We start from the raw sequence: 12,792 nt of genomic DNA, 5'->3' as shown, positions 1-12,792 counted from the left end.
ACCGGTAGTCTCTGGGAGACCCAGGCCGACTCTGGATTCCACAGCTCATAGTCTCTGGGTTGGCAGTGCCCTGTGTCCCCAACTTAACAGTCTTAATGCGGTTGTTGCTTCCTGTGAGCCCAGAATAGAAGATGCCATCTGTCACGTTTTGGATGTCATATGGTCGCTGAGGAATCTCCAAGAGGGTAGACTACCAAGAGGCACTGGGAGGAAGGCGGATGTGAAATCAACCTTTCAAAGTGCAGCTCCGCAGAACATGGAGACAATTAGCAGGAACCTCAGTGGGGAATTCTCGGCAGCCTGCCATTTCTCCACAGTCAGGACGCCCTGGGGCTCTCTCCTAGAAGGGCAGAGAAACCCTCAGGACAGTAAGGGTTTGGACTGGGAGAGCTTATTGGCACTGTTAGGGTGGGGTGGGGAGGCACCCTCCGGCAGCTGGGCCAAGGGAGTGGCTTCCTGGGGAGTACTACTGCCAGGCGGTCGGCACCCTGAGGTGCCACTCCGGCCACACACCAGACGCTTTTCATCCAGCAGGGACAAGTGGTATTCACACAGGTCGATCAGCGAGGCCACCTGCTCGTGGAGTGGCAGCATCTTGAACTTCCTCTGAGCCAGGTAAAAGAAAGCCTCTATGAAAGCCTGCAAGCACATCCCTGTGGACAGAGAGACCGGAGTTAGAGGGTAAGTGCAGGAAACATCCAGCACACTGCTTTGTTGTTGTTGTTGTTAAGTACTTTCAAGTCGGTTCCAACTCAGAGTGACCTTGTATAAGGTTTCCAAGAAGGGGCTGGTGAGCTTGAACCGCTGAACTTGAAGTTCAAACTGACTTTGCAGTCCAGTGCATTAACCCACAGTGCCACAGTGTGCAACTCCACCCACAAAGCTGTTCACATGAGTCAGCCTTTTGCCCCATTCTAGTTCCAGGTGCAAACTAGCCATCGTGGGGTGGTTAACTTTATGGGTCAGCTTGGTTAGGTTTTGGTGCGTAGTTGTTCATTCAAATGCTAGCCCGATACAGCTCTGTACTTATTTACTTGTGATTAACACTTAAATCAGTGGTGGATAATTGTAATGTGGTGGACCTCAATCAGTTGAATGTCTCTAAAGCAAAACTGAAGTTATGGAGAGGAGAAGGAATTCTGCATTAAGACTGTAACACAGAAATCCTGCAGGGGTTCCCAGTTTCTAGCCCACCTGACTATGGATTTTGTACTTGTGTGCTCCCACAATCTCATGAATCAATTCCTTAAAACTAATCTCCCATGCAATCTCACACAATATCTATGTGAGGTCAGTACTACAGTAGTGTAACAGATTATGAGCTGGGCTGCTAACCACAAGGTCAGCAGTTCGAATCTACTTACTAGTTGCTCCTTGGGAGAAAGAAGAGGCTTTCTGCTCCTGTAAAGATGTACAGCCTCGGAAACCCTACACAGGGTCGCTATGAGTTGAACTTGACGGCACACCACCACCACCACTACTTTATAGATGAAGAAACTGACACTCAGAGAAGACAAGCAACTTCCTTAAGGTTACACATTACACAGGTGGAGGACGGTGGCCTGAAAATCCAAACCCTGACTCCTTATTATTTTAACTAAGTTGAGCTACGTGGAAGACTCCAAGTCTTCCCAGTGTCAAAGTAAAATCAAAGCCCTCGATCCAAATTAATCAGATTCTCTAGGCTCCTTGGGGAAGGTGACACCAAGACTGAACTGGAATGACACATGACATTTTAGAGGAGGCTGGCTCCGGCTGTGCTGATCTCCGCCTTCCCGGGGACCTGGTGGTTTGGAGGTATTATTTACTGCAGGAAGAAGTTTGGCCTGGAGTTTGTAAATACTGGATTATACACGGACCCTGAGATTGAGAGTTCTTTTTGACTTGGGAACTTGAACTAAGCAAAGAAATTTTGTTTTGTTTTGTCTCTTTCTGAGTCCATCAAAGCTCTTTGCTCCGTTTCTCCTGAGTCCAGCTGCCCTGCAAGCCCTCTGCTCTATTTAGTCCTGACTGGAGAGATTGGTAGAGATGGTGCCATAGTGTAAAATGCTTTTAATGCCAACAGAAGGCTGGTGTGGCAATGGCAGGAGAATGGGGCTCACTCTAACTCTAGAGGCATTTCCTGACCACCTCTGCTGGACCTGGCCTCTCCTAGAGTATGTGTGTATGCAAGTCTGTGTGTGGTTTCTTGTGAGGAATCAGACATAACCATCACAGGTTGGTAGGAGGGTCAGACCAGAATCTAAAGCCAAAGACAGCCCCCACTCCCCTCTGTATCAGCCCCAGCTCCTCTACTTCCCAATTATGTGATCTCAACAATGTGACTTCACGTGTGGTCTGACCCGCTGCCATCTCCATGAACTGTTTGTCCCTAGTCCCTGACAAGATAAGGAGCCTGGGCCAGAATGTAAATCATCCTGGTCATCCATCACCTTGTTTAATTCAGCTGACATTATTTGTAGCAAGGCTTTCTCTATGAAGGAAACAGCTCATTGTTTACATTCTGGGGCAGGCTTCTTGTCTAGATTATAATCATTCATGGATTGCAATTCTCAGGAGCACTGGTCTTCCTGAGGTATCTCAGCTGTAATGTGCACAGGAATTGGCCACAATCTTCCTAAAATACAATTCTGGCATAGGTATACTTTTTAAAAATGAGCTTCCTGCGGCTGCTGATCTGCTAGTCTCTGGACCACACTCTGAAATAGCATGGAGGGAGGGATTCACTGTGACTTTCTACTTAGTAAATATTAGTTTCGTTCCCTTAATCCAGAGCAGATTATGAACTAAAAAGTACGGAAGAATATGCGGACATTTTTCTGGGGAGGTAAAAAAAAGTGTGTGGTAAATTATCTGGAAGGTGTTCTAAAATTAAGAAGTGGGATTTCAGGTCTTATACTCAGTTTTCTTTTTGCTTGTCAACCATTTTCTGAGTTTTCCATATTAATCATGCATGCAATTTAGAAACATGTAATGGGAAATTCTGCAGGGTGGAAGGAGAGGAAGCAGGGGCAGCTGATTTTAATTATGAACCTTTTGCTACAATCTGAGTCTGAAGCGCAGTAAATGTATCATGATGAGAAAAAAATACAATGCAAACATTCTGCATATGTCTGATAAAAAGTTTTAAAACAAACAAAAAATGTTTGTAAAGGGAAAACAGAAGAGAAAGGAAAATGGAGTGGACATCGACTACCTTCCTTTGTATGAACTACACACACTATGCCAGGAACTCTGATAATTTCTACAGCTCCCCTTGTGCAGTTGAGAAAATTGAGACCCAGAGGGAAGAAATAGTGTGCCCTCAGATCACACACTAGTAAGTGGTAGGGTAGGGATTAGAACTCAGGCTTCATGAATGGCTGATTCCGAATCTAATTCCCAGAAACTCCTCCTGAGCCTCCCCAGCTATAATACTCTAAGAATACCGACATAAGAGGAAATACATAGAACCTGCCTGGAACCTTCAGTGAAGCGCCTGACTGTGGAGCCTATGAGGTGTGTGGGATCAGAGGAGGCTTGTGGGGAGAGACATTTGATTTGGGCTGGGAAGAATAGGTAAGGCTTTGCAGAACAGAGATGAACTGGGAGTATGGTGACCTAGAAAGAGAATGAATAGGGTCAAGAGGCAGGAGCCTAGTTTATGAATAACCCAGGGCGCCTGGAGCAGGACCAGTCCAGGAAGAGCCCAGCTGGATTAGACTGCAAAGAAAGCCCTAAGGCCACTGAGGGCTTTAGCCTAACAAATGAGAGAGAGTCACTGAAGCTGTAGAGTCAGATACCTGTAACAACTTGGTCACATTCTCCTGTCTGGTGATTTTAAAGTAATTTTTATAGTGATAGAAATGTCATAGAATTTGTTTTTCTTTCTTGTTTTGTTTTATTCCCCAAGTGAAATCTTATGAGGGAGCCCAATATACCAGATAGATAAAGAGACCCTTCCCTGTTCAAGCCAAGGGGTGGCGGCTCAGAGCCCTGCCCACACAGGCCCCCCCTCCCCTCAGGGCCTGATAGTTTTATTACTACAAGAGCCGCCATACCCCCATGTTTTGGAAGCTTTGTGTAACGCTTTATTTTATAGAAAGGGGAGTGGCAAATGAGAGTCCAAGTCGCACAGTCAGTAAATGACAGAAGCGGAGCTAGACCTGAGGTCCCCACTCGAGTTTAGTGTGTCCTCCAATGACATCCCACTCAATGACACCCCCTAGGCTCCCAAAGAAAAGACTGAAAGCAAAAAGAAGTACACCAAATACTTCTTAGGTGAGAGGCTTGGAGCAAGGGTTGTCTACACTGACCTGACCTGACTTGAGGGAACCTGAAGGGTGATGAGGGTTGGAGGAGGGGAATGTCCTCATAAGCTGCCTGCATCTGGCTTGTCAAAGAGTGCTGGACTCTGGCTCCTACATGGGAGGCTGTCATGTAAGGGGCTGTCAACTGGAGTTTGACAAGATAGTTTTTGATTCTCATTCCATCAAAGTGGCTCAGGAATCGGAGGCCTGTTCCACGTCACTATTCACCAAGCTTCTTAAGAGAACTTCATTTTTTCAAGGCTTGAAGGTGGTTGGAGGAGCAGGAACAGGAAGGAGTAAGTGTGCTCAAACTGACGTCAGCTTTGTCCTGGGGTCAGGGCAGCTGGGTCTCCACCTGAGAGGTAACTGTCACCTAACTGAAACCTTTAACCTTTTCTAGAGCCTCCATAAATAGTCAAAGCAGAGTGAGGTCTTTCTCCTTTCCTGTTGTATTGTATGATAGAGTGAGACTGTTCACAGACAGTGTGGTGAAAGTTTAGGCACTGTCTGCCCTCCAGACCCCAGCTGTCCTCGCTGACTGATGGAAGATGTCCTCCTTCATCCCCTCTCTGTCCAAAGAAGATGGGTTGCCTGATTGTTGTTTAGTGCCCTGGAGTGATTCCGAATCATAGAGACCCTAGATAGGGTTTTCAAACAGCAGCTGGTGGGTTTGAACAGCAGACCATGAAGTGCTAATCCTATAGCACCAAACCAGGTTTCTGTGTTTTCCTTGTTGTTGTTGTTATTGTGTGCCGTGGAGTCAGTTCCAACTCATAGCAACCCTGTACTGGGTTTCCAAGGCTGTAAATCATAATTTATGGGAGCAGAAAGCCTCATCTTTCTCCTGCAGAACAGCTGGTAGTTTCGAACTGCTGACCATGAGATTTAGCGGCCCAATTTGTAAAAACATACACAGAACTTTATATTTATTGACCTGGAATTGTATGATTTTGTTATGTTGTTATCCAGTCTTAACCCATCTTTTCATGGATCCATAATATTCCTGGACCAAGAGCCTCTACATTACCTGGGGACAAGTTAGAAATGCATATTCTCAGGCCTTCTCAGAACTATAAATCAGACACTTGCAGGGTGGGGCCTGCAATCTGCATTTTAATAAGTTTGCAGCTTGAGGCCTATTAAAGAGCAAAGATGTTAGTTTGAGGACTGAGGTGCACCTGACCCAAGTCATGGTTATTTTCAATTGCCTCATATGTGTGTTAAAGCTGGGCAATGAATAAGAAAGACTGAAGATGACTTGGTGCATTTGAATTATGGTATTGGGGAAGAATATTGAATGTACTATGGACTGAAAGAAGAATGAGTAAATCTGTCTTGAAAGAAGTATAGCCAGAATGCGCCTTAGAAGGGAGAATGGCAAGACTTTGTCTCACATAATTTGGGCGTGTTATTAGGAGCGACCAGTTCCTGGAGAAAGATATCAGGCTTGGTAAAGTAGAGGGTCAATGAAAGAGAGGAAGACCCTCAATAAGATGGATTGACAAAGAGGCTGCAACAGTGGATAACAATTGTGTGGATGACACAGGACTGGGCGGTGTTTCGTTCCATTGTGCATAGGATTCTGAGTTGGAACAGACTCAATGATACCCGACAAGCTAATACCAGAGTCTCTGGTCTGAACCATTTTGGCTTCCTAAGTCTTCAAAATCACCTAAGAGAAGAGCTTTCCAAGGTTACTTTTCCCCTTTGTCCCATGGTGTGTTTTGGTATCCTGGTTCAGGGACCCCACTTTGAGAGCTGGTCCACCTCCTTCCCACTGCTGAGTATAACCTGTATGTGTTCCACTCTGCAAGCCCATTTGCAAAAGGACCTGCCCCCAAACTGAGAGAAGTTTAAGATACTCTGATTGAGAGTAAACACAATCAGTTATTTTTATATGAGTAATGATGGATCTGAAAAACCATGAAATTGTTTCAACTTTGCATTTCGTTTCAGAGACACCACACAGCCCCGGTTTTCTCAAAGCATCACTGTTTGACCACTGAGTGATTTGGTGTCCTCCTCTTCTAGGCCTTGTCCTTCACTAGGAACATCTAACTACCCTGAGGTAAATTCCATCAGCATGGTTCTAGGAGAGCAGGCCACAGAGGGCCCTGTAGACCATGAACAGATTTGGGATTTTATTCTGAGGAAGATGGGAAGCCCACTGGGGAGGTGAGTCTAGGTCACATAGTGAAAGAAAACAGGGTGATCCATTAGGGGGCTACTGTATCAGTCCAAGTAAGAGTTGATGGTGGCCTGGACCGGCGGGGGGGGGGGGGGGGGGGGCGGTCTAGCGAGTGGTGAGAAGTGATCAGGTTCTGAGTAAGTCTGAAGCTTGCAACAATGCCATCCATGATCTGCTGATGAGCTAGATATGAGTGTGCGGGCAAGTCAGGGGTCTTTACGTAGGAGGGTCTCCAATCCTAGAGCCAGTGGTTCTCAAACACGTTAAGCATACATTTAGCTGGGGGCTTTGCCAGAAATGTGCTGTAGATTCTGTCCATGGATAATGAGGTCCCAGAAATTACACTTTTAAGCAGCATGGGGGATTCTGCTCCAGTGGCTGAATTAAGCACTCCAACTTTGGAATTAGCACTCCAACTTGGCCATTTTGTTAAAGGCTCTCAAGGAGACAAAGCAGATAAAGAAGTGGAGAGAATGGTCTTTGAGAAACTCTGTCCTGGGCTAGGACTGCTGTGAGTGGTTGAGGGCCTTTGGGGACCTGCGTGGAATTCATTTTCTCCTCTGAGACTCTGCCCCTCTGTTCTGCTGACATGCTCAGCACTTGGGGACACTCACCTACCACAAACCGGAGACATTTAGGAAAAATGTGGGAAAAAAATCTATCCATTTTCCTGTTCTACCCCTACCAGCACCCTTAACTAGGAGTTGGGAGCATCTCTTTGGTTTGTTGTTAGGTGCTGACTCATAGCGAACTTATGCACAGCAAAACGAAACACTGCCCAATCCTGGGCCAACCGCACTATCGTTGCCACGTGTGAGCCCATTGATGCTGCCACTTTAGTTGCTCTTTGGTAACCTTGTTTTAATGATCTGTTACAATAAAAAAAAAAAAAAAAGTCATAAAAGCAAACACTAATCATTAGTATTTATTGAGTCCTTATCATGTGCAGGGAACACTGGATAAGCACTGCACTGTGAACCTCAAGGCCTGTGGTTTGAACCCACCAGCCAATCTGTGGTAGAAAGATGCGACTTTCTGCTTTCGCCAAACCTGAAAGCATCAGAAACCCTATATAGGGTGGCTATGAGTTGAAACCGACTCCAAGACACTTAACAACAGCAGCATCTTATGCAAGGCCTTGGGATAAATGGCGCACATGCATTATTCAATTTAATGAAAACTTTCAGAAGCAGGTGTTCTCATGAATCCGATTTTACATTTAAGAGACTGACCAAGTGATTGAGCTGATGATCGGTGCAGAGCCCAGACAGCATTTTCTTAACATCTAACTCCACTGCCACTTGGAGAACAGTTAAAGACATGGCCAAGTTGGAGTGTTATTTAACGCCACTTAGTACTAAGAACCAGTGCTTGCCTTGCAATCGAATGAGGGCTCGGGCCTCATTCATCTCTGCTGGGTGTTAGCAGGAAGGTGCAGTCGAAGCTGTCGGTCTTTGCAAACAGGTTTTCCCCACCTGCCTCCTACGCCTGAAGATAAGCTGCAGAGTATTTTTTTGAAACTTCATTTGGGTTGATGGATGTCGCTGGAGAAAGCAGCCTTTGAAACGTTCCAATTGCAGCCAGACATACGTCTCATGCCCGAGACTGCCACTTAGATATTGGGATGCTGCCCCTGACAGACCACGGCCTCATTCTGTCAATCCACTGGGCAAGGGTGGGCCCACAGGCTCCTTCTAGCCCAACATTCTCTCCTCTCCACTCCCAGGGAGGAAGCCTGCGCACAGGACTTACTGAAAGAGCTCATAGCTGCTCTACAATAATTCCATCATCTATTCTGGGATTTAAGAATGGAAAAAAGAATAATACTTAGCATAGCAGTTTCCAATTTACAAAGAGTATCCCTTTTCTCATCTGGCTCTTAGTGTAATGTTGAGAAGAAGGCATTCTTACAAGCATTCCCCATTTACACAGGCCCAGAGAAGCCGAGTCGCTTGTCAAGGTCATCCCCATAAGTGGCCAGGGTAGCATTTAAACCCATGGCTATCTGACTCTCAAAACCATGCTCTTATTCCTACACCACGCTCTTTCTTAACATCTGACATTTGTATATTAATTTATAGTTTGCAGAGCATATTCACATATATGAAATAATTCAATCCAAATCATTGTTCACAGTCAGGGATATTATTCCAGACTGGCTGTGGGATTTTTAAATTTATTTTTCTTTCTCTCTCAAAATTACCTGAGCTTCCTTACTAGTAATTCTATTTTCAAGGTATTGGTGTGCTTACCTAGGACAGCGATTTGCCAATTCCTTCTCTCTCTCCAACTTTTACATTTCTTCCTTATTACTCACCTAGAAGAGATGTTTCTGTCTCGTAGTGAAATTCTAAATGTCCAAGTCTACACATTTCCTGTTTAGAGTCATTGGTAGGAAATAAAGCTGAATGATCTTGACTAGAATTAGCTTAGTGATTCCTAGCTGTATAGTGAAATGGTCCCCAGAAGGGCTATCTATGAAGGCTACACGAACTCCAAGATGGTTAATCACAAGAACTTTAGTCTTTTCAGCATTCACTGGGCCGCTTGCGGACTGGCTCTCTGTCTGTCACTGCAAAGTCCCACCAGATGCTCCCACGTCTCTCCAGCCTGGGGCTGGGGTCTCAAAGGACTCCATATACAGCAGACCAAGTCTGGGCAGTTCCCATAAGTTAGCATCCAATTCCGTGGAATAGTGCCTGGGTGTCACATAAGATGGGCCTGGTCCCAACTCTGTCATTTACTAGCTGTCTTTGGCAAGTCATTACATCTCTTTGGGTCTCAGTTTCTTTATCAGTAAAATGGAGGCAGTGATATCAGCCCTGAATGGTTTTCATAAGGTGTCACCCAGAAAAAGCTAGCTTAAAAATAGCAGTGCAAATGTCTTTGGTGAGTTCAACCATCTGTGTCTGTACCCAGCCCCCACTTTGCCTAGAGTATTACACAGTGCTAGTTGCATTCTCTTCTTTCATTGCAGTTAGCTGATGGCTGTTTCCCCACTAGACTGCAGGTCTCAGGGGGCCAGGAAGCCCTTGCCCCTCCCTTAGTCCCAAGTTATAACAATTATTTGAGGCTCTCAACAGTTATATGTGGAATAAATGTGTCCACGGGCTCAAATTATAAGGGGGCAACATGATGCTAGACTTCAGGACACCTGGATCCTCAGATGGTCTCTGTCCCTACCCACTGCCTGGCTTTAGGCCCGTCAAGTTCCTTCCATGGGCCTCACTTTCCCCTAGTGTAAAAAGGGGGTGGGGTGGGGTGGACTGTGCACCCTTAGGATCCCAGAAGATTTGAGAGCAAGGGGGGGCTCCTTAATTTTCCTAAAAATAGTAGTAACTAGAATCACAAGTGACATGAATTGGGGCCGTCTGCCCACCAGGACAGGTGGCGTACTTTCCATGCAATACTATTTAATCTCCGGAAAGCGCCGTGAGACTGGCGTCACTCATGTTCATTCACACTGGGCTGAGTTCAGAGAGGTCCAGCATCTTGTTCAAGGTCACAGTGCTGAGGACTGGTCGTGCTAGATTCCCACCATTCCTGCCTCTCCCTCTAAACAACTGGAAGCTTCCTCAAGACCTATCCTTTAAGGTCGGAAAAGGGTCCGCTTGCTCCTTCTCTCTGCCTCCTCCCGGACCAGCTTCAGAACAGAAGTTACGCACAGTCATTGTATTTAAGAGTTATAGCAACCAGAAGCCACTTTCACCTTTGTCCTTGGCTGGATGGAGAAATTAATAAGTGTCAGGACTGAACCAGAAATAGCCCTTGCAGAAAATCATTCCTCCCAGAAGCCTGCGGCACCCAAATAACAAACAGAATCAGAGAGAAAAGTAACTATTGCATCATTTCATTAATCACAGGTCAGATCACTGGCCCAAGGTCTCACTCCAGTCTCACCCAGAGTCACCCCTAAGTCCACCAGGACATGGACATAAATCCCTAGTCATTATCTGGGCAGATGGAGCTTAGGCCATTGTTTCCTGCAACTTCCTCATGCAACCCCAGATATTTCTCGTGGGATTGATGGAGACAGCCCAACCTTCGGAGGCTCCATACTCCTCACGGAGTGGTCCAGACAGAGATAGAGCTACAGAAAACTGTGCCGATGGCAATTTGTTTAACATTGCTGAATGATCTCTCACAGCTGGTGATGGAAACGGTGATGGAGATTAGAAACGGCTCATTGGCGTAAACCCCTAAAGTGGAGCCCAGGGCACATGCCATGTCTGCTATTCCCTAGATACACCTTAGGCGTCCGCATCTCAGGCTTGGAAGGGAGATCAGAGATAACAAAACCCAGGCCCATACAGGATAATAACAACACTAAAAAGAACAATCAATACGAGTAAGTGCTATATGTTGTTGTTAAGTTCCATCCAGTCAGTTCCGACTCATAGCGACCTTGTATAGGGTTTCCAAGGAGTGACTGGTGAGTTTGAACTGCCGACCTTGCGGCTCAAACTGACTTTGTGGTCGAGTGCTTATCCTATAGTGCCACAGTATGCTTAATATGCATCTGATACTACTGTGGGCACTTTATTGGCCCCTCTCATTTAATCTTTAAAACAAAATATCTAGATGGTAGATGCTCTTACTCCCCATTTCATCTGTTGGCTGCTCTCATGTGTTTACTGATATCTGGAAACATTGCTTTTGTCTTGGATTGCGTTTGTTAGCTGGGTGCTTCAGGGAGTGGTGGTGGCCATTTTAACCCTGGACTCTGCTCTCTCAGCACATGGCCTCCTGGTAGCACTGTGTTTATTCAGAGAGGCAGGGAAGTAGTCACAAGTCCTCAGTTTGTAGAAATGCATGGTCTCTAGTGTTGTCTCTCTGGCTTCCTATTGTTTCCCTGTTTGATTCTGAGTCCTGGGCTGCCTGTCCTCTCTGACACTGGCCCCAATGGTCCTCTAGCCCCCCTGACTTGGTTATCTCTAATGGCCAGTTTGGGTGCTCATTACCTCCCCAGGAGAGCCATCCTCTCTGGGTGCCCTCTGGTCTTTGCTGAAATGTATAAAGCCTCCCAATTGGCCCCACATTTCTGTAAAACAAATCTAACTCTTCTCCCCCAAGACAGCCTTTCTGAGAGGATGTGTAAGGCAGCAACCCCCCCCCCCCCATCAATTCCATTCTAGTCTCACTGACCACTGACAGGTGGATGCAGGATGAACAAGTCCTCATTTCCAGGGGTGGCGGGTGGTAAGAAGGCCAGGGTGGGAGGATGGGGGCAGGGGAGAATCGATGGGCCAATGTGAGAGAGGGGTGTGCACTGGGAATCGGATAGGGTTATAACACAAAAACCCAAACCCTACCAATGAGTTGATTCTGACTCGGACTCATAGCGACCCTTATAGGCTTTCCGGGATTATACATCTTTATGGAAGCGAGCAGCGTCCTCTTTCTCCTATGGATCTAAGCCACTGAACTTTAGGTTAGCAGCCTAACCCACAGTGCCACAAAAGCTCCTTAAGAACACAAAGGATCAAGGGAAGCGTAGGCTGGGAGAGGCAGGGAAGGTTCCTGAGAGTCCTCGGCACACACGGTAAGTGTCAATGGTAGAAATGTGGCTGCATCCTTGATAGTCCTGTTTTCCCTTCTGCATGTTTCCCCCAATTTCTGTGCACCAGAAGTTGACACTGTTAGCAACTTTCGTTTGTGCCCCCAAATGAATCAATGTATACAAATATGCTGCATAGACACGTATAATACAATTTCCTACATAAATAGAACCATACTACATGTATTGTACCGTGCTTCTAAAAAAATTAACAGTATGTCTTGGACACTTCTCTGTATCAACACCATTTTTTATAAACTGGGGTTCTGGTGTTGTGGGAGAAGCGCTAGATTGCTAACCTCAAGGTTGGCAATTCGAAGCTACCACCAGTTCCTTGGAAACCCTATGCCTCTCTACCCACTTGGCACTTAACAGTAAACAACAACAAAGAATTTCATAGTGAGGATGTTCTGTGATATTTTAAAAATCCTTCCCCTACTCATGTTTCAAAGGACTACTCGTGTGGTGCTGTAGATCAGCACTGGGCTACGAATCACAAAGCTGGCAGTTCAAACCCACCAGCTGCTCTTTGAAAACCCTATATAGGATTGCTATGAATTGGAACCGAAGACAGCACTTATCAACAACAACAACAACAACAACAACAACAACTTGTGTTTCAAACTCACCAACTGCTCCTTGGAAAACGTATTCAGGGTCGCTATGATGGCACTAAACAACAACTTGTTATCACTTAGGATCTCTATCTTTTTTTTTTTTTTTTTTTTTTAAAGCATCTCTCTCTCTTTTTTTAAAAA

The 12,792-nt window shown here is 45.8% G+C and overlaps 1 protein-coding gene across 1 annotated transcript in view; it reads right to left on the bottom strand.

Annotated features, from left to right (window-relative positions):
• Positions 1-360: 360 nt before the first annotated feature.
• TTLL11 (tubulin tyrosine ligase-like family, member 11) overlaps positions 361-12,792 on the bottom strand; it is a 365,232-nt gene continuing 352,800 nt past the window's right edge. The window contains exon 9 of the mRNA XM_006865720.1: positions 361-653. Within this exon, the coding sequence (XP_006865782.1) occupies positions 361-653 (293 nt within the window). The remainder of the gene's footprint in view (positions 654-12,792) is intronic.

Source organism: Chrysochloris asiatica, unplaced genomic scaffold (assembly GCF_000296735.1).
Source record: "Chrysochloris asiatica unplaced genomic scaffold, ChrAsi1.0 scaffold00081, whole genome shotgun sequence".
Lineage (NCBI taxonomy): Eukaryota > Metazoa > Chordata > Mammalia > Afrosoricida > Chrysochloridae > Chrysochloris > Chrysochloris asiatica.
This window is presented reverse-complemented; position numbering and strand designations above follow the sequence as displayed.